At 53.8% G+C, this 21,899-nt stretch overlaps 1 protein-coding gene across 6 annotated transcripts in view; it reads right to left on the bottom strand.

The window, feature by feature from the left end:
• The window catches only part of ACO2 (aconitase 2), a 67,026-nt gene that overhangs the window by 2,895 nt on the left and 42,232 nt on the right, over positions 1 to 21,899 (bottom strand). For 2 of the 6 annotated variants that reach the window (XM_081587659.1, XM_081587664.1), the window contains 13 exons: positions 18,894 to 19,030; positions 14,582 to 14,840; positions 11,310 to 11,402; positions 7,977 to 8,135; positions 7,599 to 7,749; positions 6,173 to 6,277; positions 5,172 to 5,263; positions 4,095 to 4,200; positions 2,781 to 2,938; positions 2,553 to 2,626; positions 1,842 to 1,953; positions 626 to 748; positions 274 to 429 (listed from right to left, as the gene is read on the bottom strand). In XM_081587659.1, coding sequence (XP_081443785.1) covers positions 274 to 429; positions 626 to 748; positions 1,842 to 1,953; positions 2,553 to 2,626; positions 2,781 to 2,938; positions 4,095 to 4,200; positions 5,172 to 5,263; positions 6,173 to 6,277; positions 7,599 to 7,749; positions 7,977 to 8,135; positions 11,310 to 11,402; positions 14,582 to 14,840; positions 18,894 to 19,030 — 1,725 coding nt within the window. Of the gene's footprint in view, positions 1 to 273; positions 430 to 625; positions 749 to 1,841; positions 1,954 to 2,552; positions 2,661 to 2,736; positions 3,004 to 4,030; positions 4,201 to 5,171; positions 5,264 to 6,172; positions 6,278 to 7,598; positions 7,750 to 7,976; positions 8,136 to 11,309; positions 11,445 to 14,581; positions 14,841 to 18,893; positions 19,031 to 21,899 lie in introns of all 6 variants that reach the window. The other 4 variants (XM_081587663.1, XM_081587660.1, XM_081587661.1 and 1 more) reach the window with 4 other exon arrangements.

Genomic DNA, 21,899 nt, shown 5'->3' with positions numbered 1-21,899 from the left:
AGGGTCACAGTGCCCATCCTGCCCTCCTAACGCTGCATTCACCGCCCCCACCCCCGGAGGCCCCCAAGCAGCTGGCCCGGCACAGGGCAGTAGAAAGGGGGACACAGACCCCCTCACTCCTCTGCAGCCAAACCTCTCTTCCTGCCCAGCCTGAATCTTGACTGTGTCCTCCACTGGGGCCCGTGGGAGCCTGCGTGGTTTCCCGGCCCCTCCTGCCCATCAGGGGAGGGTGCCCTGGCAGCAGGGCTGTTCCCATGTCCCCGAGCCGCTGACCTTGATGAGGATCTGCAGGTCCTCCAGGTCTCGGCCGTCCCACTTGTCAAAAGGCTCCAGGAGCTGCAGGCGCTGGCTGGTGGGACTCACGTCCACCTGCTGCCCGCTGCTGTCCTTGGGGGGGTGCTGGTAGGTGTCCTGTCCGGGGTCGAACTCCTGCAGCGGGCGACAGGGCACGTTGGGTGCCAAGCCCTCAGTCCCACGTGGATGCGTTCCCACGGCAGGCAAGCTCCCTGGGCGCCAAGCTCTCCCTCCCAGTGAGCGCCACTCCTGGGCCGGAAGCGCCTCAGTAGCCCTGAGCCCCAGGCCGGGTGGGCCCACAGGGCGGGGGGCAGAGGCCAGGCCTGCTCACCGCTTGGGGAAGCTCATCCGCGTCTGGAGCCTCCAGCTTGAACTTCTTGCCATCCTTGCCCGTCAGGAAGTCAGTCTCTGGGTTGAACTTGAGGGTGCCAGCGATGGCGAGGGCTGTGACGATCTGGAATGGAGGCAACTAGTTTGTTATTCATACCAAACTCCCCTCCCACCCCTTCATCTCAGCAGAAGCCTAGGCCAAAACTGAGCTGGAGCCGCGAAATTTCCAGATTCTCTATGGCCGCTCTTCCCCTCGCAGGCGGGAGCTGCGGCAATGTCTCTGGGACCAGGGCCTGCAGAGGACTCATGCACCCACCTCTACCGCCCCCTGGGGCCTGAACCTTAACGCCTCCTTGGGCAGGGCCAGTGCTGGACCCCTAGAGGCCCTGGCACAGAAATGCTCCCAGGATGAATGTTCCTTAATGGGCACTGAAAACATGGAAGGGGCCATTTCTTCACTAAAGTATTTCTACAACACTCTTTTAAAAAAACAAATCATGGATTTCCCTGGTGGTTCAGTAGTTGAGAATTCCCCTGCCAAGGGACATGGGTCTGATCCCTGGTCTGAGAAGATTCCATATGCCGTGGGGCAGCTAAGTCCGTGCACCACAGTTACTGAGCCCTTGCACCCTGGAGCCCATTCTCTGCAGAAAGAGAAGTCACCGCAGTGAGAAACCCAACAAGCAACAAGAGTGACCCCTGTTCGCTGCAACTAAAGAAAAGCCTGTGTACCACAACAAAGACCCAGCGCAGGAAAAAAAGTCACAAAAGACTGTCTGCGTGTGGACAACCACTAAGTGCCCAGAGCACGCAGCTCAGTGACTGTTCATCATGACAGCACGGCCTCCCTCCTGGCTCGGGCAGTGCAAGCGCCTCCTGCGTTGTTCACGGGTCACCAACGGGACCCCGGGGCACTGAGGATCCGGCTCATGTGGCCGGGTGGAGGCAGGACTGCCTTCTGTCCCCAGTGGTGACTCTAACAAAACCTCAGACTCCTGGGGCCGAGGGGAGCCAGGCAGGGCACACCCAGGGAGCGTGATGCCTGGGGCCGGCAAGGTCTGTGGCTCTCGGTTTCTGCTCTGACAACCCCTGGCCCTGTGATGCCAACCCCCCTCAGCAGCCCTGCAGGGTCAGTCACCCTTCCCCAGCGCCCCTACTCCCGTGAGCGGCCAGGGAAGGGCCCCCAGAGGCTATCCTGGGCTAGGGCGGAGCCCCACCTCCGGGGACGTGACGAAGGCGTGGGTCTCGGGGTTTGCGTCGTTGCGGCCTGTGAAGTTCCTGTTGTAGGAGGTGACGATGGTGTTCTTCTCCCCCTTCTTGATGTCCTTTCTGCCAGGTCGGAGGGGACAGTGTTAGGGACATTTGGCCTTGTCACCTGGCCTGACCTGCCGAGCTCATGGCAGAGGAGGGGGAAATGGAAAGACCTAGAAACAGTCACCTACTCCCAGGACTCAGCTCACACCCACAGAGCAGGAGAGAATCTCAGGCATCAGAGGTTCGTTAGAAGCCACACGTAAGACAAGAGGCCGGACCAAGGCCAGGGATCCCTGACCGGGGCCACGGTGTCCTTTCAGGAGGGTCCATCTGAGCCCCTCGCTGTGTGGGTTAGGATGAGGTCTCCCTGGCTTCTTCCCACTCCCCAGGCTTCAGCCAGGCGGCCACTCAGCACTGTGGGGGACTCTTCCTCTTTACTTCCAGCCCAACTTTCTAGTCCTGCCCGGAAAAGTCTTCTAATATCCTACAGCCCTAGAAGCTCCACCCCAAGGGCATCTCCCCTAAACATCTGGGGCCAGGACACAAGCGGCTGTCCTATAAAATTGTGCTTCTCTGGCAGAAAACAACAAAATTCTGTAAAGCAATTATCCTTCGATTAAAAAATAAATTAATTTTAAAAATACATTAAAAAAAAAAACCCCTGTGCTTCTCACCTGTCCCATTGGCCAATGCAGGGGCCACAGGCATTGGCCAGGACGATGCCACCCACATCCCTCAGGATCTGTGCCTGCAGCGGGGAGAGGGGAGGGGTCAGGGGCAGGCTGGCGGGAACCCCGGGGCACCGGCCCCCGCCTACCAGGCTGTGGCCGGTTCTGCCCTGCAGCCAGGTTCCTCAGCAGAGGGGTGGTGGGGGAGCCGGGGCATGGCGCGCGGGCACTCACGTAGCCATCCCGCTCAATGGTGGCGCGGATCTGCTCCGAGCCTGGGGTGATGGTGAAGTGGGACTTGCACTTGAGTCCATGAGCCAGCGCCTGCTTGGCCACGGCTGCGGAGCGGCCCATGTCTTCGTAGCTGGAGTTGGTACAGCTGCCGATCAGACCTGGTGCATCGTGGGTGCGGGGCGGTGGGTCGGGGGACAGACCGTCAGGAGGAGAGTGACCAGAGCTCTCTGCCTGACCGCAAACGATCCAAACCCGGTCAAGGGTTCACTGACTCTGCTCCCAACAGAGAGAAGTTGAAAGCAACCTACCTCACCGTCTATCCTCTCAACCCAGACGCTTAAGACAAACTGGCCACTGAGCACGACGCTGAACACACTTGGCAGCGTATAACCCACAGTCTTAGAGTGAACAGAGTCTCTATGTGGACACACACTGGAGGGCCCCCACTAAAATACTGACAGTGACCGCTGCTGGGTGAGGACCGAGAGGCCCACTTTCTTTTACAGTTTGTAGCATTCTCTGGCTTTCTACTTGGTTTTATAATCAGGAAGAAAAGAATTCTTTTAAAAAAGTCTATCACAGTTATTCAAAAAGCCAATAAAGACTGGATGGCATCACACTGTCTATAGAGAGAGACAGTCTGTCTTACCAGTCCAGTGATTTATTTTCTAATTATTAAGCTACCAAAGATTTCTTTGTATTTACTTCAACTAATAAGGCCGCACACACTGTACAGCACATCATGCTAGGCACCTCGAAAGCTCCCACCACCCAACACGTCCCTCCTCCCAGCAACTTTAACGGTATCACCCCCATTTCACAGCTGGGGAACCGAGGCACAGAGGGTGAAGCAATGAGCTCACGGTCACCCAGCTATAAAGTGGCAGAGTCAGATTTACTCCCAGGCCACCTGGGTTCACGTGCTTCACTAAAGAATGACAACAGTGATACCAACATGCCAGTGTGTGTGTGTGAAGCATGTAAAGTAAAATCAGGCATGGTAGTTGGGAAGAGGAAATGTTTGTAAAACAGAAAATTTACACACATCAGTATGGGCATGTACAAAGAGCTGGTTCTGGCTGAGGGTAGAGATTAGGGGTTTTAAAATTCTTGTTTTGTCAATAGTCTCTACACTGATATGTATTTCTTTTATGCCAAGAAAAAGTAATTTCTTTAAAAAGCCGTGGAGGGGAAAAAAAACTATTTCAGAAAGTGCCTGAACCATTCAGGAAAGGCCCCATGGTAAGCACAGGGCGATGGTCCACAGCCCTGGGTGGACCTGCTGGCTCTGGGGTTGGGGATGGGGGTGCTCACCAACTCGGATGTCCAAGGGCCACCCCTCCTTCTCTGCCACACTGCCCACTTCTGCCACAGGGTGAGCCAGGTCGGGGGTGAAGGGCCCATTGATGTGCGGCTTCAGCTGAAGTGAAAGAGGCAGGGGTGGGTGGTGGGTGGGGAGGAACTCAGCTTGGTGTGTGGACACCTCTCTCCTTCAGAGGTGGCCTGGTTCCTGCTTGCCCAGTCGTGGTGGGCCTGGAAGGCCAGCTCCCGTTCTTATGGCCCAAACCTCATCCCAGGAAGGGCCCGAGCAGTGGGCACTGTCCATGCACCCGCTCCTGGAGCCCGCCAACCCCGCAAGGTTGTTATCTCCCGCCTGCAGATGGTAGAGCTGCCTGCCTTGCCCAAGGTCACAAGCTTGGAGACAACACAGGCATGGGCTAAACAAGGCTGCCGGCCCCGTCAGCCTGTTATCTCTCATGAGGTGGTGCTTCTGGAATCTGGAGGCCAGACATTTTATACGTGATGCTACTTATCACCAACATGAAGCACTGAGTGAAGTGCCTGGCACCCAATTAGCCCTCAATAAATATCAGTAACAGTTATTACATGAATTAGCTCATTCAGTTCCCATGACTGCCTCGGGTTTTACACATGATGAAGTGAGGTCCAGAGTGGCCTTAAGTAAGGTCGCAGGCTTAAGTGGCAGAGTCAGGATTTGAACTTGTGCAGGTTGGCTTCAGGGCCTAAACCCTCAGCTGCTCTGTTCTGCTACTTTGGTTTCTCCAGCCCATCCTTCCTCTGGCCTTCCAAATGCTAGCCTGATCTACAGGTCTCAGGGCACCAGGGTCGGGCTTGGAATCTTGGGCCCTGCCCTCTGAATTCTCAAAACAAAGCAAGCTCAAGGGTAAAATCGTGGCTTCTCCTAGAGCTGAGGTAGGGGCAAACTGAACGTTTCCGAATGACCAGCCAGAGAACCAAAAATTCAAAAGCCTTGCTGGATGTGCAGCCAGGGACCTGCCCAAGCTCTCCCCAAGACCCATCAGAAGTCTCCAGATGGCGGCTGACCCACCTAACCCTCAGAAACTCCCTGGAACCAATTCCTTGCCTCACCTCACTGAGGTTAATTTCAATCAGTTGGTCATAATGGCAGCCAGAATCAGGTACCAAGTGATCCTTGAATTCATCAGCAAGGTTGGCAATGTCTGAAATCAACAAGGGAGAGAGACTAAAGCATGTAAGACAGAAATTGGTCACAAGACTCCATCCATCCATCCATAAGAACCAGTTACCCAGCACCTGCCACACACACCGGGCCCTGGGCACTGACTGGGCAAACAAAGGAACAAAACAACAGCAAAGGACACAGTCCCTGCCCTCGGGGGATTCACAGTCTAGCAAAGGCGCTATTAGTGAGCCAGAAGTTACAACACAATACGACAGAGGCAGAGGAACATGGGGACACTGAGGAGAGGCACTGATTTGGGGTTCAGAGTCAGGGAGAGGAGAAGCACTGAATTTTAGAGGAGGAGAAGTTACTTGATAATAAAATCAAAGGACAAGTCTTTCAAGTAGGAGTCTATGTACAGAGAGCTCGGAAACAAAGTGAGAAGCTCTCCTCAGGTCCCCCAGCCTCTGGCTCCACCAATCGCCTCCCTTCAGAAGACCCAACAAGCTCTCCCCAGGCCCCATTTCCAATTCTGGGTTTCAAAGAAGCTAAGCGCGAACCTCAGGAAGTTGTTGGGAGAGGCTGAGAAAGTGGTTCTTGCACCAAATGTTTTTCCTCCTCCCCTACTAGAGGAGGAATTACAGAGAAGCAAATCCGTGTCATTTCCAGAGATTCCCACAGAGGGCGCCAGGGACCAGGCCAAGAAGAACCGAATTCAGACGCCCTTTCGGGGGAAACTAAATCCCAAGGATGCCCTTTCAGGGGAACTAAATCCCTGAGCCACAATGTTTCACGCTGAGAGGCCAGAGCCTCTGAGAAGTTGATGAGAGCTACAGAAGCCCACTCAGGAGCAGTCACACACATAATCTCTCACAGACTGCCAGGGGCTTCTCAGAGCCCTGAAGTTAGTTCAGAGACGCAGGGATTAGGACCCCCACCGGCTCACCTGCCCGGCCTGTCTTGCTCAGGTATTTCTTCATCCTGTGGTTATAAGGGAACACCGAAGTGGTGGCCCCGATTTCTGCGCCCATGTTGCAGATGGTCGCCATGCCTGTAGAGAGAGAGAACCCACAGGGCTGGCTGAGCAGCTGGGCGAGGCCCCCACACCTGCTAGAGGTGCACACATGTCTTTGCAGCAGGGAGCTGGCATCACTTCCTCCCTCACTCTCACTGCCCTGTGGTCCAGGGTTAAAAGGAGGACCAGGGAAGAGAGGCCACGGGGTCAGAGCCCAGTGTCCCGGCTGTCAGGGTGGCTGCTGGATAAGGGGAGAAAAACACAAGATTCTGGCCCTATGAGCCGAGTTCCAATTCCAGGCCTGGCTGGCCTGCTCGGCAGACTAAATGGCCACCATGTGATGAGAGCTGACCTGGCCAGACTGCCCAGCTGTTGCTGTGTCCATTTGCAGGTGAGGGAACTGGCTCAGAGAGGTCCATGGTCGTGCCATAAAGCGAACGCCAGTGTGGCCTTCAGGACTTGGTCTGCCTGGCTGATGGGCAGGCCTGTGTGCTTTCAGCCACACCACGGTGGAAATGTTTCTGGGCCTGGGGTTTTCCAGCTATAATACTGGAATGACGTCCACGGCCTGGACCACAGAGCCGCCCACAGAACTGGAGAGGTTATAGATGTCCTGAATGCATGTCCAGCACTCCAGCCCCATGGGGTTGCTGGGACACGGGTCTGTGCTTATTGCCAACTTCCTAACTGAATGTCCATCAGCAGTAAGGGCTACTTACAGGAGTGAGCCCCGCATCACTGGAGGGATACAAGGGCCAGCTGAACTGCAGCTCTGTGGGGGTGCTGTGGAGCTGAGGCAAGCAGGGAAGTCTGGATTGAACCATCTCTAAGGTTCATTCCAACTCTACTTGGATTTCTCAGGGCCCAGGCATTGAGGCCAGATCACCAGGAGTGATGAGTAGGGAGCGGGCTGGCTCCCACCTGGTCTTAAAGACTAACAGGTGATGGTCTCCAACCCACAGGAAGAGAGTGAGGCTCTGACTCCGGGCAAGGGAAGGTGTGAGAATGGGGCTGCTCTGTGACTGAAGCCCTGGCTCTAAGTCCCTAGCCACCACCTCCACCCTCTGGGGATTCTTCTGGATCACTCAAGGCAGCCCATGGCCATGGCCACATTGGCTCAGCCTCTAACTCCGTGTGGCCACAGGGAAGTGACCTGCCATCCTCAAGGGGCCCCAACGTCCCATTAAATGAAGGGCCTGGACTAGACCACCTCCCCTCTACCTCTAAGAGCCCATCGCAAGTTCCCAAACTGACTGGCCAGGATCTCATGGGCAGGCTAGCCGCTGCTTCTACAGCTCAACCACAGGCCCATGGGCCCGCAAAGGCTGGGAGCACGCCCCGCGGCCGCCGTCCTCACCAGTGCAGGAGATAGAGTCTACTCCAGGCCCGTGGTACTCCACAATGGCGCCCGTGCCACCTTTCACTGTGAGGATGCCTGCCACCTTCAGGATCACGTCTTTAGGTGAGGTCCAGCCGGAGAGGGAGCCTGTCAGCTTCACGCCAATCACCTGCATAGGTGGGGTAATACAGCAGGTACAGGCCCATGTGTCACGTGCCACGTTCCAGCCAGGAATCTACCTGCTGGAATTCCCACTCGGGCTTATTTATCCCTGCCTCCTTCCCAGAGAGAGCTGAGCCTGACCTATGCTCTCAGCTCCTGTGGGCCCCACATCTGTTTGTGTCACCAACCACCCCTCTGCTGCCACCCCGACACGAGCCCCTGCCCACTTCTCACCTTGGGGCACTTCAGCTCCCAGGGGATCCCAGCCATGACATCCACGGCATCAGCACCCCCAACTCCAATGCAGATGCCCCCCAGGCCACCGCCATTGGGGGTGTGGGAATCGGTGCCAATCAGAAGAACCCCAGGGTATGCATAGTTTTCCAGAATGATCTGAAAAGAATCCAAGGTCTTATTTTTAAAAGCCCTTAGCAGAGAAAGGAGCTTAGGGCTCCAACGGGGTCTGCAAGACTGCCCCCTGCCGACACTGGGCCACTGAGCTAGTCCTAGGCACACCTCCAGCACGGGGCCTCTCCAGTGTGGCCTAGATGAGGCAGAGACCTGGGAGACTAGTAGCCTGGGCTCAGGAACAGCTCTGACAGTTCCTGACTGTATGACCTGGACTAGTAAGTGCCTCCCTGGACCTCAGTTTCCTCATCTGTTAGCACAGCATTAAGAATGGTTGCACCATCCCGACCCCAGGATGGTGGTGAGAGCCAGATGACCTGGGATACAAGAGTGTGTCCTGTGACAGGCCCGGGGACAATGCTGACTGCTGAAAGGTGCTTCCGATAACACTCTCTGCCTCACGTGGTGGATGTGTGGAGTGTGCTTATCTGGCTTCTCCAGAGAGCAGACAATATTCCAGGGCCCGGCTCCAGCACAGGGGAGGGAGGAGCTGGCAGTGAGCATTTCCCCCCAAGATACCTGATGCAGCTGCAGAGGCAGCAATCCCAGAGCAGCCCCGCCCACCACCTGAGGTGCTGGACACACTGCGGCTGGGGGGTTGCTCAAGGAGAGTGGCGGCCAAAGGGAACCATGAGTCTGAGTTCTGGCCCCACCACCCAGCTGTGGGCCCCAGGCAAAGCACTTCTCTCCAAGCCTCCACTTCCCATCTGTAAAGAGCAGCTGACAATAGTGCTCTCCTCACTGGATCACCGTGAGGACGTGATGGAAGCATGTCCCTCAAGCTGTAATAATGCCAGGGAGAGGCATTCTTCTTATTTTGCAGCCAAGAGCCTTCACCTGAGGTTCTGTGGCTCACTGTCAGATGGATTTGTGCCCCAACACACACGTATATGGATGTTGGGGATGCTAAATGAGATCAGAGCAGTGAAAGGCTATTATGAATTGTCAAGACCAACAGAGAGGTGGGCAGGTTCCCTGGAATATTACAGAAATCCCAGGGCCTCTGCCTCGGGCGAGGCATTTGCTCAGCAAACTGAGCAAGGTTGGAGAGGTCTCGCCTCTTGGGAATGCAGGAAGTTAGAAGACCTGGTTCCTTCCCTAGAAACAAGCCAGCTGGCTGGGAGAAGAGGCCAATATGGAGGGAATCCCTAACAAAATCACTGTTGCAGAGAACACTGTTTACCTGTTTCAGTTCTCCAGCCCTCCTATCCTCGGCCACATACAAAGATTTAAAACTAGTTTGAAACTATTTCATTTCCAAAACTCCTTAAGGTTGTAGAAGCCTGCTCCATGAAGACCAGACACATAGAATTCATTATGATCACACAGTGTGGAGTGTGAGCATGGTCCACGTCCAGAAAGGAGTGGTCGGCGCAGACAGGGAGACTGCAGAAAGCATCACAAAGAAGCTGGCTGTGACACCAGCGCACACCCCTCAGCGGTCAGCTTCATTCGGTTAGGCAGGTGGGGCTGTGATGGGGAAGAAGTGTATTTTTAGGCTGGACTAACACTGAGAACATAAAACTGGAAATTTAGCATCTATCTGCATGAGCCACGCGCACTGAGGACCTATTCTGTACTGACCTGGCGGCGGGCCCAGAGCTGAGCGGAGTAAACAAGCCACAGGCCCAGTCCCCACAGGGCACACGGCACACTCTGTGGTCATAGTGCGAAGGGTCCCGCAGAGGATCACAGGAGATCCCCAGTGCTGGGCACCGGAGGGCCAGGGCTTCACAGAGGGAACCAGGAAGCAGCACGGTGGAGGAGGAGGGCTCTGCCAGGGCATTCGAGGCAGAGGGAAAGGGACTAAGGTTTGTTGTGGACATGGTGGATTGAAGCTGCCTAACATGGGAGGGAGCGGGGAGAAGAGGAGGAAAGCTGCGCAGAGATCACACAGTCCCTAGGAACTTTCTTTTTAAAAACCTTGGCCCAAAAGCTGCCAAAAAGGCCTGGGCATCTGTACTCAGGGATGGGGGACGCTTGGATTGGGGTCCCCTTGATAACAAAAAGCCAAGGTTGGGTCCACCTGACTCCCTCGCCCTGCTGCTGAGAGAGGCCTTCTGGCCCCTGCAGACCAATGTGACCTGCCATTCTTGGGGAGCCCCTTCCGGCAAGGGAGAGGGTTTGAAAGGGTAGAGCGGTGATCTGTGGGCTCTGGTTTCAGAGTGGGGCGGTGTGGGAGCCCAGGCAGGGTTGGGTTACAGCCTGACTCAGCGTATCTGGAAGTGAGGCCTAGGCTGGAGGTGGGGAGAAGGGTCACCTTGGGAAGGTGCAGAGAGGCAGGTTTCACACACAGGATGGAGGGCAGATGAACACACACCAGTGCACACCCCGCATGCCACTCAGCAGTCCTGAACAGACACCTCTGATGAAAGCAAATCAACTATCTCCCCAGAAACACACACACGTGCACTTGACAGAACTGCCTATCAGGAGAATGTTCATCCCTGGGGAAACCCAGAAGAGCTCCTGGCTGATGTGCCCACATGACCTGTGGTACCTCCACCCTCCAGAACACCAGCAAGTGGCTCAAGACTCCTGAGGCGCACCCCCTGCCCTGGGAGGGGATGAGCCCCCGGTGTGATAGGAGACCACACTGCGGCAGAGCGGGCGGAGCACGGGCCCCAGGGCCAGGCTGCCCGGATGTTTGCAGGAGCCCGACTCCACAATCGGCCAGCCGGATGTCCCTGGGCAAGGAGATTAAATCTCCACTCCTTAGCTTCCTCATCTGTAAGGTGCGGACAATAAAACCACCAGACTCACCGGGTCAGCGTGAGCACTGCGTTAAGTCACTATCTGCAGAGTGCCTGTCTCATTAAGTATTAGCAATCCACACAAGGTATGATGCTTGTGGAGAAAAGCGAAAACAAAAAACACTGCAATACGTACGAATGTTCAGAAGAAGGTAGCACAAAACATGCGAACCTTAAAATGTTGGTCAGAAGGGACTATTTTAAACTCTCACGTGGAGAGTGAGAACGTATAACCTGACACAGTGAAAATTAATTTTAAAATGAAAGTGGAATCTAAGGGTTGATCAAAATGCCATCCAATTGCCCACTGAGGCCCCTGCTCATACAGACCTGGAGGTGCTGCCCAGGTCCGAAGGGCAGCCTGCTCCTCTGCCCACCCCCAAAGGCTGGCCAGGCCCTGCTTTACCTGGTGAATGATTCCAGAGCCAGGCCTCCAGAAGCCCACGCCGTACTTGGCACCTGCAGTGGCCAGGAAATTATACACTTCCTGGTTTATGTCCTGTTGAGAGAAATCAATAACCAGGGCATTAGAGACAGTTTGCTCATGCCTCCCTCCCTCTACCTCCTCTCCCCTGTGACTGAAATGCTGGCACTGGAAAGACAGGCCCTCTCCTGGAGGCTTTCTACAAATAATTCCCAAAGGGCTTGGATGCCAGCCCACAAGTCTCGGCCAGCAGGCCCAGGAGAAAGAACAGAGACAGCGCCCAGTCCTGTGACACATGGCCAGGGAGAAGGTCCAGAACAAATCCCTTCCCCGCCCTGGGTCTCAGCTTCCTCATTTGTAGAAGGCTCCCTCTGGCACTCAAGTCCTTGGTCAAGGCCAGCAGTGAGGGGGCGGCAAGACACCACAGGACTAACCGGGGCACGGTGGGGGAGGGGAAGCGTCAAAGGGAAGCAGCGCGGAGAGGCCCGCCCGGCCCCACCACGTCTCACGCTGGCTGCTGCTTCTCCTTCGGAGCTCAGGTGCCTCGTCTGTAATCCGGGCTGACGTTTACTGAATGCCCACTATGCAAATGGTGCCACGCCAAAACATCCTCACAATCCAGCCCACAGGGAAGGAGGTACTGTCGCCAAGCCCATTTTACAGATGCAAAAACAGAAACTCAGAGGTCGTGCTCAAGACCCTAGGGTTAAACAGACAAGTCAGAGTTTGATTCCAGGCCTGTCCAGCCAGAGCCCATCACTACACTGTAATAAGAACAAAGCTACTGCCCTCACAGAGACTACATCACAGAACACCGAGATCACGGTCTAACATGTGGTAGGTGCTCAACACTTTGTAATATGTTTCATGGGCCCCAAATGAAAGACTGTGGGATGGACCATGTTCTCAACTGTAGGTTTCAGCAAAACAGACAGCAGGATGGCACCCAATATGCCTGTAATTCAAAGACAACTTCCTCAGGGGAAGGGAAGGCTCCCCCAGCACATGGACGTGAGGCCAAAGTTTAACTGGACGACCAAGCATGTCCCTGGACAGGTGAGACCTCAGGAACAAAAGGGATGAGACCACAGGCAGAGGAGGGTCTCACTGTCGGCTCCGCTAGGCCCTCCAAGAAACACCCTCAAAGCATGCAGTCCCCTTCATTTAAACTTCAGACCAACTGGACTTTCCCAGTGGTCCAGTGAGGCTAGGACTCCACACTCCCAATGCAGGGGGCCTGGGTTTGACCTCTGGTCAGGGAATTAGATCCCACATACTGCACATAAGACCTGGTGAAGCTAAATAAATACAGATTAGAAGTAATAATAATAAAATCAACCTCAGACCAACCACACATCCTTCTGAGGGCACGTGTGTTTCCCCCAAGTGAAAGAGTGGCAGACAAAGAGCTTGGGTCCCCACAGCAGTCTCTTTCGATTAATAATTAATCTACTGGCTTCCTCATTTACAAATCAGTCACTAATATAACTGGTACCAAGGGCAAGAGGCAGGAGGCTGTGGCTGCACCTGTTCCTGTGTCTATGCGGGGGGCAGCGGGGGAGACAGCAAGGTGGGCACGGAGTGCGCAGCTGTCTGCACCTGACTCAGTCTAGATACCTCTCTGGTGGTCTGTGTGACCCTGGGCAGGTCACTCTGCCTCTCTGAGCTCCAACCAGAGGGAGCCTTTACAAATATTTGGAAATCTGACCACGTCCCTCTCCTGCCCAGAGGCCTCAAGGCCCTGCCTGCTCCTGCTCCGCCCAACTCAGCGCTCCAGGCCCACAGGCCCCCTTCCAGCTCCACAAAGGCATCAGGTTTCTTCCAGCCTCAAGGCCTTTAGGAACTCTGGTCTGTCTAGAATGTTCTTCCTCATCTGTTCTCATCTCAGCTTACATGTTACACCCTCCCCGACTCCACACGCATCCTCCAGGGTCCCATACTCTTCCTTCAGTATACATGTACAAACTGGCAGTTACCAGTCTGTGTGACTGCTTAGCTGCTGTCTCTCTACTGGCCTCTAAGATCCACGTTCATACTGAATCCCAGCACAGTGCCCGGCGTAAAATTAACATTCAATAAACATGGGTGAAATAAAGCAGGAATTGGGTTCTGAGACCCCACGACTCTGTGAATCTCATCTCCAGAAGGTAGATTTTAATCCATAAAGTCAAGGGTGGGCTGACTTCCGAGGGGGGGACCCTGCCGGGGAGGGGGTCATGCATCTCTCGGGCTGAAGAGGACCCAGTCCCCAGCGCCGCAGGACTCCATCATGTTACCAGGTACCACGGCTGCTGCCAACATGGAAACCACGGGTCGGCCAGCTGGACTCTGTCATCTGAGGGGAGTCGCTGTGCCGCCAGGACACAGTGAGCAGGTGGACAGAAGGGGTCTGAGTGGGAAAGCTGCCCTGTGCCTTTCCCAAGGGTCTGAGAGGCTTGCTGAGCTGTGCCGACCCTGGGAGCTGAAGCACTTTAATTGCGTGCCCCGGTCTGTGCCCGGTCGGGCTGCAGCCCTGCCAGCATTCAGCTCCTGCCAACGGCCCCCAAGAGCGGGGCCCACTTCCATGACTGGCTGGAGAGAGTGGAGGCCCAGAGCTGGGAGAGACCGCATGTTGCCAAGAGCAGGCACACGCAAAGGTACCACAGCAAAGCCTGGAGGAAGGTGCACGAATTCGGCTTCTTAAGGAAGAGAGAATCTAATCCAAGGTGTTCAGTGTGGCAGCCAGCCCCTTCCACCTTGTTAAGCCAAACTCACAGACGAAGAAAGCCCACAAGGGGTTATCAGTAAGTGGGAGCTGGGAGAAGGGTCTGGCCCAAGCCTCACCCCCGTGCAGTTGTGGGACAGCACACAACTCGGACGCCTCAAGCTCACCAACAGTGACACTGTTCGCCCACCTCCTTGCCGAGGTCCCCAGAGGCCTGGCAAGAACATGAGTGATGCCTCTTCTGAGCAACATGGATCAGAACCTGCTACCTGCACCATTTACCTTATACTCTGTCTTATTACAGAAAAAGGACCTGAAAAGAGTACCTTTAGTATGGTTAAGACTGGGGATGATTTTTGTTTTCTCTAGGTTTTCTCAGTATTTTCTAACATCTTCACAAAGAGCAAATGATATTTTTAGAGGCAGAAGAGAACAACAAAAAGACTAAACCAGAGTCCCTTAGAACTGGGGGGCAATGCCCTGGTTCAAGGGCGTTGCCTCTCATCCCGCGTCACACCCACTGCCCCCCTCCCCACCACCTTCAGCTCACCTTGGCCCGACGCAGGTCCTTCTCCCCGCCGAGCTGGGCCTCGATCAGATGGTCACAGTGGATGGTGGACGGCACGGCCACCTTGGGCAGGCCGCTGCTGATGAACTGCAGCATGGCCATCTGGGCCGTGGCGTCCTGCATGGCCACGCGGTCAGGCCGCAGCCGCAGGTACGTCTTGCCCCGCTCGATCTCCTGGTTGGCCGGGTCATCCAGGTGTCCATACACGATCTTCTCTGAGAGGGTCAGAGGCCGGTTCAGTCTGGCGGGAGAAGGGAGGGCTTGCCTGGTACCGGAAGCACAATCCTGTCTGCCCACAGCCAGGCCCTCTCAAGTACAAGGCAACCTTGACAGCAGCCAGGGAGGGGACCCTGCGCCCAAGGTGGAGACGAACTGGTACCCCCAGCACACAGCACAGCGCCTGGCACACACCTGGTCCAAAATCACTTGAAAAATGACAACACCACGAGAGGGGGAGGGCTTTCTTTTTTCCCTAAAGGCTATTTCCTTTCCCAGCATATTAAAGCCCTGTTATCTGATGAGCACTTTTTTCATCTACGTCTCATCGTTTAATCCTTACTGTATCCTCGTCATTTAGTAAAACGACCAAGAGGTAATGGAGACTCAGCAGAGTGATGTTCAAAGCTCAAGTTCGCAGGCAGAGTCTCACCCTGGATCCTCTATGTCTCTCGGGCCACGGCCACCTCCCCTGTGCAGTCGGTCCACCGGGACACAGAGAGTCCACCCCGGCGACGCCCTCACCCCATCCTCCCCGCCCTGCACCCACAACCGTCCACCTTAGGTGCTGGAGGCCTCATCACCCTATTACGCTAAAGCCTTCCCTATTAGCCCCGCTTGCTCTCACCCCACTAAGATGGGTGAGGCTGTCAGCTCTCAGAACAGAAACTGATGCTGGCCTCACGAGACCCTGTTCCTAGACCCTGTTTCCCTGTGGGGCCCACCCCTCCCTTCCCGTCTGGGCCCCTGGGGAGGTGCAGCTGCCTCCTCATCACAGCCTCCCCCCGCACACTGAGCTCCCTCCATCGGGGCCACCTCTCACCACCCCTCAACCCTCGCTCGGCCTAGCCCGTCTGCCTGGACCTCACACTCTGCCTTCCGCCATTCGCAAAGCTTAAGCCAAACCCGAGGCCTCCTCAAAAGGGCAGAGTTCCACTCATACCCAATGAACCACAAAAAAAAAAAAAAAACACAAAAAACAAAACTGGACTCAGAGTCAGAGGCTCTGGGTTTAGACCTGACCCTACTACTAAACCCACTGTGTAACCAGATAAGCTGGGGAGCTCACCAGTCCATCTCTAAAGTCCAGGGCTGGTACTGGAAAGAGATAACGGTGCTTATTCAGCACACGTTTTTAAGCAACTACACCGAGGTATAATTGGTGTGGAACAGACTGCACATATTTAAAATGCACAACTGATAAATTCTGACATATGAATAGACCCATGAAATGGTCACCACGTCAAAACAACGAACACACCCACCACCCCAAAGTCTCCTCGTTTCCCTTTATGATCCCTCCCTCCTGTCCCCATCCCCCGGCAACCACTGATCTGCTTTCTGTCATAGTTTTATCCTGGTGCTTTTAGACCAGCACTGCCCTAAGCACTATATACATCTATACTTGGATGTATACAAGTCACTTTATTCTCACAACACAGAGGAGCAAGCTGAAGCCCAGTGAGGTGAAGAATCTTGACCCTGGTCATAAGGTAGCGAGTGGACAAGCTGGAAGGCAAGGAGCCACTGTGGCCTTACACTGTCTTCTCAATAACACCTGGAAACTCAGAGTCCAGCCCGGCCTGTAGTCAGTGCTCAATTACTATCATCACTGCTATTGCTGTTACCAATACGACTCTGCGGGGAAGCAAAGACAGGCCCTTCTGCTGGCCTGGGTTCCAGCCCCTTACCCCCAAGTTGACTTTACCCCTTGAGAGCAAGAGTTCCCTAGGCTGCTGGTTTTGTGGGCAACGGCAGAGCAACTGGCAATTCTGAAAGCCTCTCAGCTCTGCTGTCATGAGAACTTGAATAAAAATAGCCCTGGCCTGGAGTACAGCCTGCCCCCTTTAGCGGAGCATCTCCCGGGCTGGTGAGCAGGCAGTGACTCACTGTGCGGAGCAGAGCCCCTCTTCCTGCGTCCCAGGGGCGATGAAAAATAGCACATGGGCTTTCAAACCAAAGACCTTGACAGCAAATGCCTGAAGCTGTATAAAAAACCCAAGGACAAGTTCATTATCACATTTCTGTGAGGATTAAGTGAGGACGGCAAAATGGATCCTCAATGTCCATCTGTCGCCCCACTTCACTGAATGACAGAGACTCAGTTCCAAGGAACAGAATCAGGCCCCTCTGTCACAGGGTGGAGGAATCGTCCCCACGCAGGCCCACCGGCCCTCCAAAACACTCTTACATCTATCCTAATCCTCTAGCATCTTTTTAGAATGGCCCCACTTCCGCCTTCTTTTTTCTATGGAAGGTTTCCTCAGCTGTGGCACCACTGACAGTTTGGGGCAAATGATTCTTTACTGCGGGGGCTGTCTTCCGTCCTGCAGGGTATCTGACAGTATTCTTGGCCTCTACCCACTAGATAACAGTCAACCACCACCCCACCCCAGGTTAGGTCAACCTACAAAGTCTCCAGACATTGCTAAATTTCCCTGGGGGACAAAAATCAACCCCTCACCCCCACCCTCAATGAGAACCACTTCTCTATTGCAATAATGAAAATGGAACATCCCTAATCCGTACTAACCTGGAAAATGCCCAAAGTTATTGACTGGACTTTTCTGGTTGGTGCAGGGTTGGAATAAAAAGGCAAAGGAAAAATTTTAAGGGAAGGGTTAATTTCGCCGATAAAAATGAAAACCAAAAAAATTTAAACCAAAGGGCAGTTTTTTGATTAATTTTTTGAAGCAAAGACAAAATGGTGAAGACTCTTTCGTCAAGTTATGTGAAAGCAAGCTTCTGCGTTACTTCTCTCAAGCAGGGGGGGTGTTTTTGCAGACTAAAGGAAAATCCATTTTTTCCACTGAGCTGTGATCTGAGAGCTCTAAGAATAAACAAGATAGTGTTTTCTGGGGAAAAAGTATTTGTACAAGGTTGCAGAGTGATGAGGACGGTGGTTCAACCCTGACTGCACGTCAGTACCAACTGGGAAAGTGGCCAGTGCTCCTCAGTCCGATGTCCACTCCGTCACCTGGGGCTCCTGTGAAAACTGCCGATTCTGACTCAGTGGGTCTGGGGCGGGGCCTGAGGGATGTCTAATATCTAACACGTCTATGTCTAACAAGCCCCCAGGGCTGCTTGCTGATACTGATGCTGCTGATCCACGAGCCACATTTTGAGTAGTAAACTTCATACCACCTGAATCTGATGAACACCCGTGATGGACATTAAGAGGTCCTTGTAATTAGGTGATGCTATCTTGGAGGCTGTCAGAGATAAAGACTAAGACAGTCCCTGGCCCTTAAAACTGAAGTTAGGATACCAGTAAGGCAGAAGCAAAGTGGCAACAGGGAGCACGTGTGGCGCAGTGGCCAGAGCACTGGACGAGGTCCAGTCACTCACTCACTGTGCGGCCTTGTCCACCCACCTGAGCACGCTCATCAGCTGTAAGCGGGGGTGCAGTGTGTGCTCATATTGGTTCTCGCGTGCTGCCAGGGCCATGCCACCCAACAGGCAGGCGTGCAGCTCTGTCTGCAGTGGGTCAAGCTTGAGGAGCAGTGCTGCCTGGTATGCAGGAGCAGCACCCATCCCTCATCCTCCTGTGGGATCTCGTCCATCCCCTCTCCTGAGCCAGCATCCAGCCCAGAACCTGGCACTCAGAACCGCAGAACAAGACGGCTGCCACTTCACCACATGGGCAAAGAGAGGTCCAGAAAGAAGGGATGCTCAGGTTCCCATCTGACCTTCCTTCTGAGTCTCAAGGTTGAGGTCTCCCCTGGGCTGATGGACCAAAGAGGAAATACAGTAATTCTGAAGTCCCTGGACCTGGCAGATCCAAGAGGAATAGCCCAGGGCCAGTCGTCTGTCCTGGAAAGGGTAGCTGGGACGTTCAGGCCACAGCACCAAAGAGGGCCCTAGCGCCCACATTTCCAGGCTTTTCCTTGGCAGAGAGGGCAGAAGGCCCACCAGTGATCCGGAACACCCTTCCGCAGCAGGGACCGCTGTGCCCTCAACGCCTAGATCCTGCCACCCTCCTCCTCTGCCAAGCACCTCCTACACTGTCTGAGAGGGGCAGGGAACACCCGAAACACCACCCACCTCGTGGTATCCACTGCTTGCCCTGCAGCCTTACCGTTTGCGGACAATGTTAATGTTCTTCTCGAGCAGGTCATAGCGGATGTACTCGTTGGGTTCGAAGTGGCTCATGGCCACCTTGGCCCGTTGGCACAGGACCGAGGCCACATGGTACTGCCGCACACCCAGGGCTTTCTGCAAGAAGAAAGACAACAGCGATGTCAGCAGAGCATTTAGGGTGCTGCACCCCAAGGGATGGCACAGAGTGGTGAAAAAAGCAAGGAATTAAAGTGTCAAGAGCTGTTCAGTGACTGCAGCCTCAGTTTCCTCGCCTGAGCACAGGAATGATACAGCAGCCACCAGGAACACAGCCTGTGGTAGGAGAAAGTGCAAGGGATTTATAGTCACAATGCCTATTTATAGTCACAAAGTCAAGTTCTATCCACCTGAGAAAATCCTCCATCATCTGAGGGCCAGAAGAAATGGGCCACGGCAACACAACCAGCTGTAGCGATCACGCGGCTGCTACTGGGAAGGCAGAACGAGAACGTGTGTGGAGGCTCTCATTAAACTCTAAAGCACCACCCAAATGGCAGCTGCTGTCCTACCTGCTCCATAAGTCCCTTGAGGGACTTTGTCTTATTTATCTGTATCTGGACTACCTGGCACATTAGAGATTGAACAACAGCTGAATAAATGGAAAAATTAGTGAGGAAAACCTGCACGTGAGCTTCGGATGTCTCCTCATCCCCTGAAACGGCGGTGGCCAACCCTGCTCCCCTAGGACGTGCAGCAGACCTAACAGCTGGCCAGAATGTGGACAGTATGCTACGGGGCCTCTGAGACCTGGTCATAAAAAGGATAACTTCCACCTGGCTCTCCTTCTTTGATTGCTCTGAGGCAAGACACCACTGCTGTGAAAACATTTAGGCAGTCCTGAGAGAGGCCCGCCTAGAGAGGAGCTAGACCTCTTGCCAAAATCCAGCACGAACTTGCTAGGCAGGTAAGCATGCCATCTTGTAATCAAGTGCTCCAGCCAAAGCATAAGCCTCAGATAACCAGTGGCCTGGCCAACAATCTGGACTGCAATTTATTGAGTGAATCAGAGCCAGAACAACCCGGCCAAGATGCTCCCAAATTCCTGGCCCACAGGAACTAGGAGCGAGAAATGTTCACTGTTGTTTTAATCCTCCAAGTTTGGGAGAAACAACTTATTAATGCAGCAGCAGATGAATGATTGTTAAGTTGTCAGGTCTGTATTAGTTCATTTTAAACTGTGCATGACAAACTTCACAGGGTGCACTATGACCAAGGAAGAATAAATGAACCCAATGAAGCGACAGAGGGAAAGAACAGCGGGGCTCCGGGTCTAGCAGCTCACACCTTGGGCAAGGAAAGAGGCAAATCTCAGGCCACCGTCCGGGCTCCCTTCTGTAAGTCACCTGGATGTTTGACACCAAACCCTGCTGACCTCAGCATCTGAACCAATACGAGTGCACAGCGGCCACTCCCTATTCAGGTCACCCAGTGAGGAGAGCAGACCCCATTAGGAAACAGCACACACACCCCCACCCAGCACAGCAGGAGTGACCTCTCGATGCAGACTTCAGGTCCACTTGCCCTCCAGCTCAAAATCCACCAGGGACTCTACTGCCCTTCTTCTATTGGGTGAAGAACCCTCTAATCAAAGGACTTTTTTTTTGGGGGGGGGGGCCAGTACATCATGTGGGATCTTGGTCCCCTGACCATGGAGCGAACCATGTCTCCTGCAATGGAAGCATGGGGTCCTAACCACTGGACAGCCAGGAAGTCCCAAAGGACTTTCAACAGTCTGTGCAGAGGAGGAATGTGGGACCCCACAGTGGCAGGTAATAACGCTGATTGGAAAAAAAGGACAAAACAATATGTTCACGTAGAATGTAACTTTGGGATTAAAAAAAGGAGGTATTAGTGAGGTGAGCGCCATGCTAAGCACTCTGAGTGCATCATGTCCATCAAGTCCTCATGGCCACCAGGTGAAGTGGTGCCGATGACGAGCCTGTTTCCAAAGTGAGGCGACTGAGGCCCTCATGGAGTGACCGAGGCCACAGAGCAGCCACCAGGACCCAATCCAGCTTGACTGACCCACTTTCTGCTAATGCCCCAGGCCCTCCCCCTAAGCTCTGCCCCTAAAATGGGGATAAACTCTACACTGTTAATAACAACTGAATCACCTACATGCTCCGTCCTTAATCATGATACGCTCTGCTTACCAACCATCTGCAAATGTCTGTTCCCAACAGCCAGCGCTGCCCAAGAGGACCTTCTGCTCTGATGGACATGTTCTAGATCCTCACTGTCAAACATGGTAGCCGCCAACCACACGTGACTGTGAAGTGTGCCCAGTGTGGCTGAGGAGTGGAATTTTTTATTTTATCAACTTTAATTAACTTAAATTGCCACATCAGATGACTCAGGTTTACATAATAAGGATGGAAAGAGTTTTTAGGAAGTCTGTTTATTAAGTCATTTCTTCTAAAAAGATATCTATATATTTTAAAATTTGGACCCCTTCTAACACTAGGAATTCATCATCCCACACAACCACCAATCCATTGTTGAAAATTTTCAAAATATCCCCCCAAAATATTCAAGCCAAACTCTTGTTTCCTTGCACAACCTACTTTTTCAGTTGGGGGGTCTGCCCTCTCAGACCATATGAAATAAATCCAACCTCTCTTCCTTAGGACATTGCATCCCAGGCCTCAGATGCAACATAATCTCCTGAGATTGTTAAAAATATGTAATCCTGGGAATATTCTAGCAGTTAGGACTTTGGCGTTTTCACTGTGTGGGCCCCAGTTCAATTCCTGGTTGGGGGACTAAGATCCTGCAAGCCACACGACATAGCCAACAACAACAACATAAACCTAAAGCTCAACCCAGATCAGCAACTCAGCTGAGGGTGGGGTCCTCCTCAGCTATTTAAAGACAGGACCTATCATATTCTCTAAATCTCTCTCTAGGCCAAAGGTAGCCCTGAGTGTTTCAACTCTTCCTTTACATGGTGTGATTCTAAATTCTG

The sequence above is a fragment of the Giraffa tippelskirchi genome, chromosome 4 (genome assembly GCF_054371585.1).
Source record: "Giraffa tippelskirchi isolate mGirTip1 chromosome 4, T2T-mGirTip1v1.2.pri, whole genome shotgun sequence".
Taxonomy (NCBI): Eukaryota; Metazoa; Chordata; class Mammalia; order Artiodactyla; family Giraffidae; genus Giraffa; species Giraffa tippelskirchi.
The sequence above is the reverse complement of the archived record's forward strand: the minus strand, read 5'-3'. Positions and strand labels throughout refer to the sequence as shown.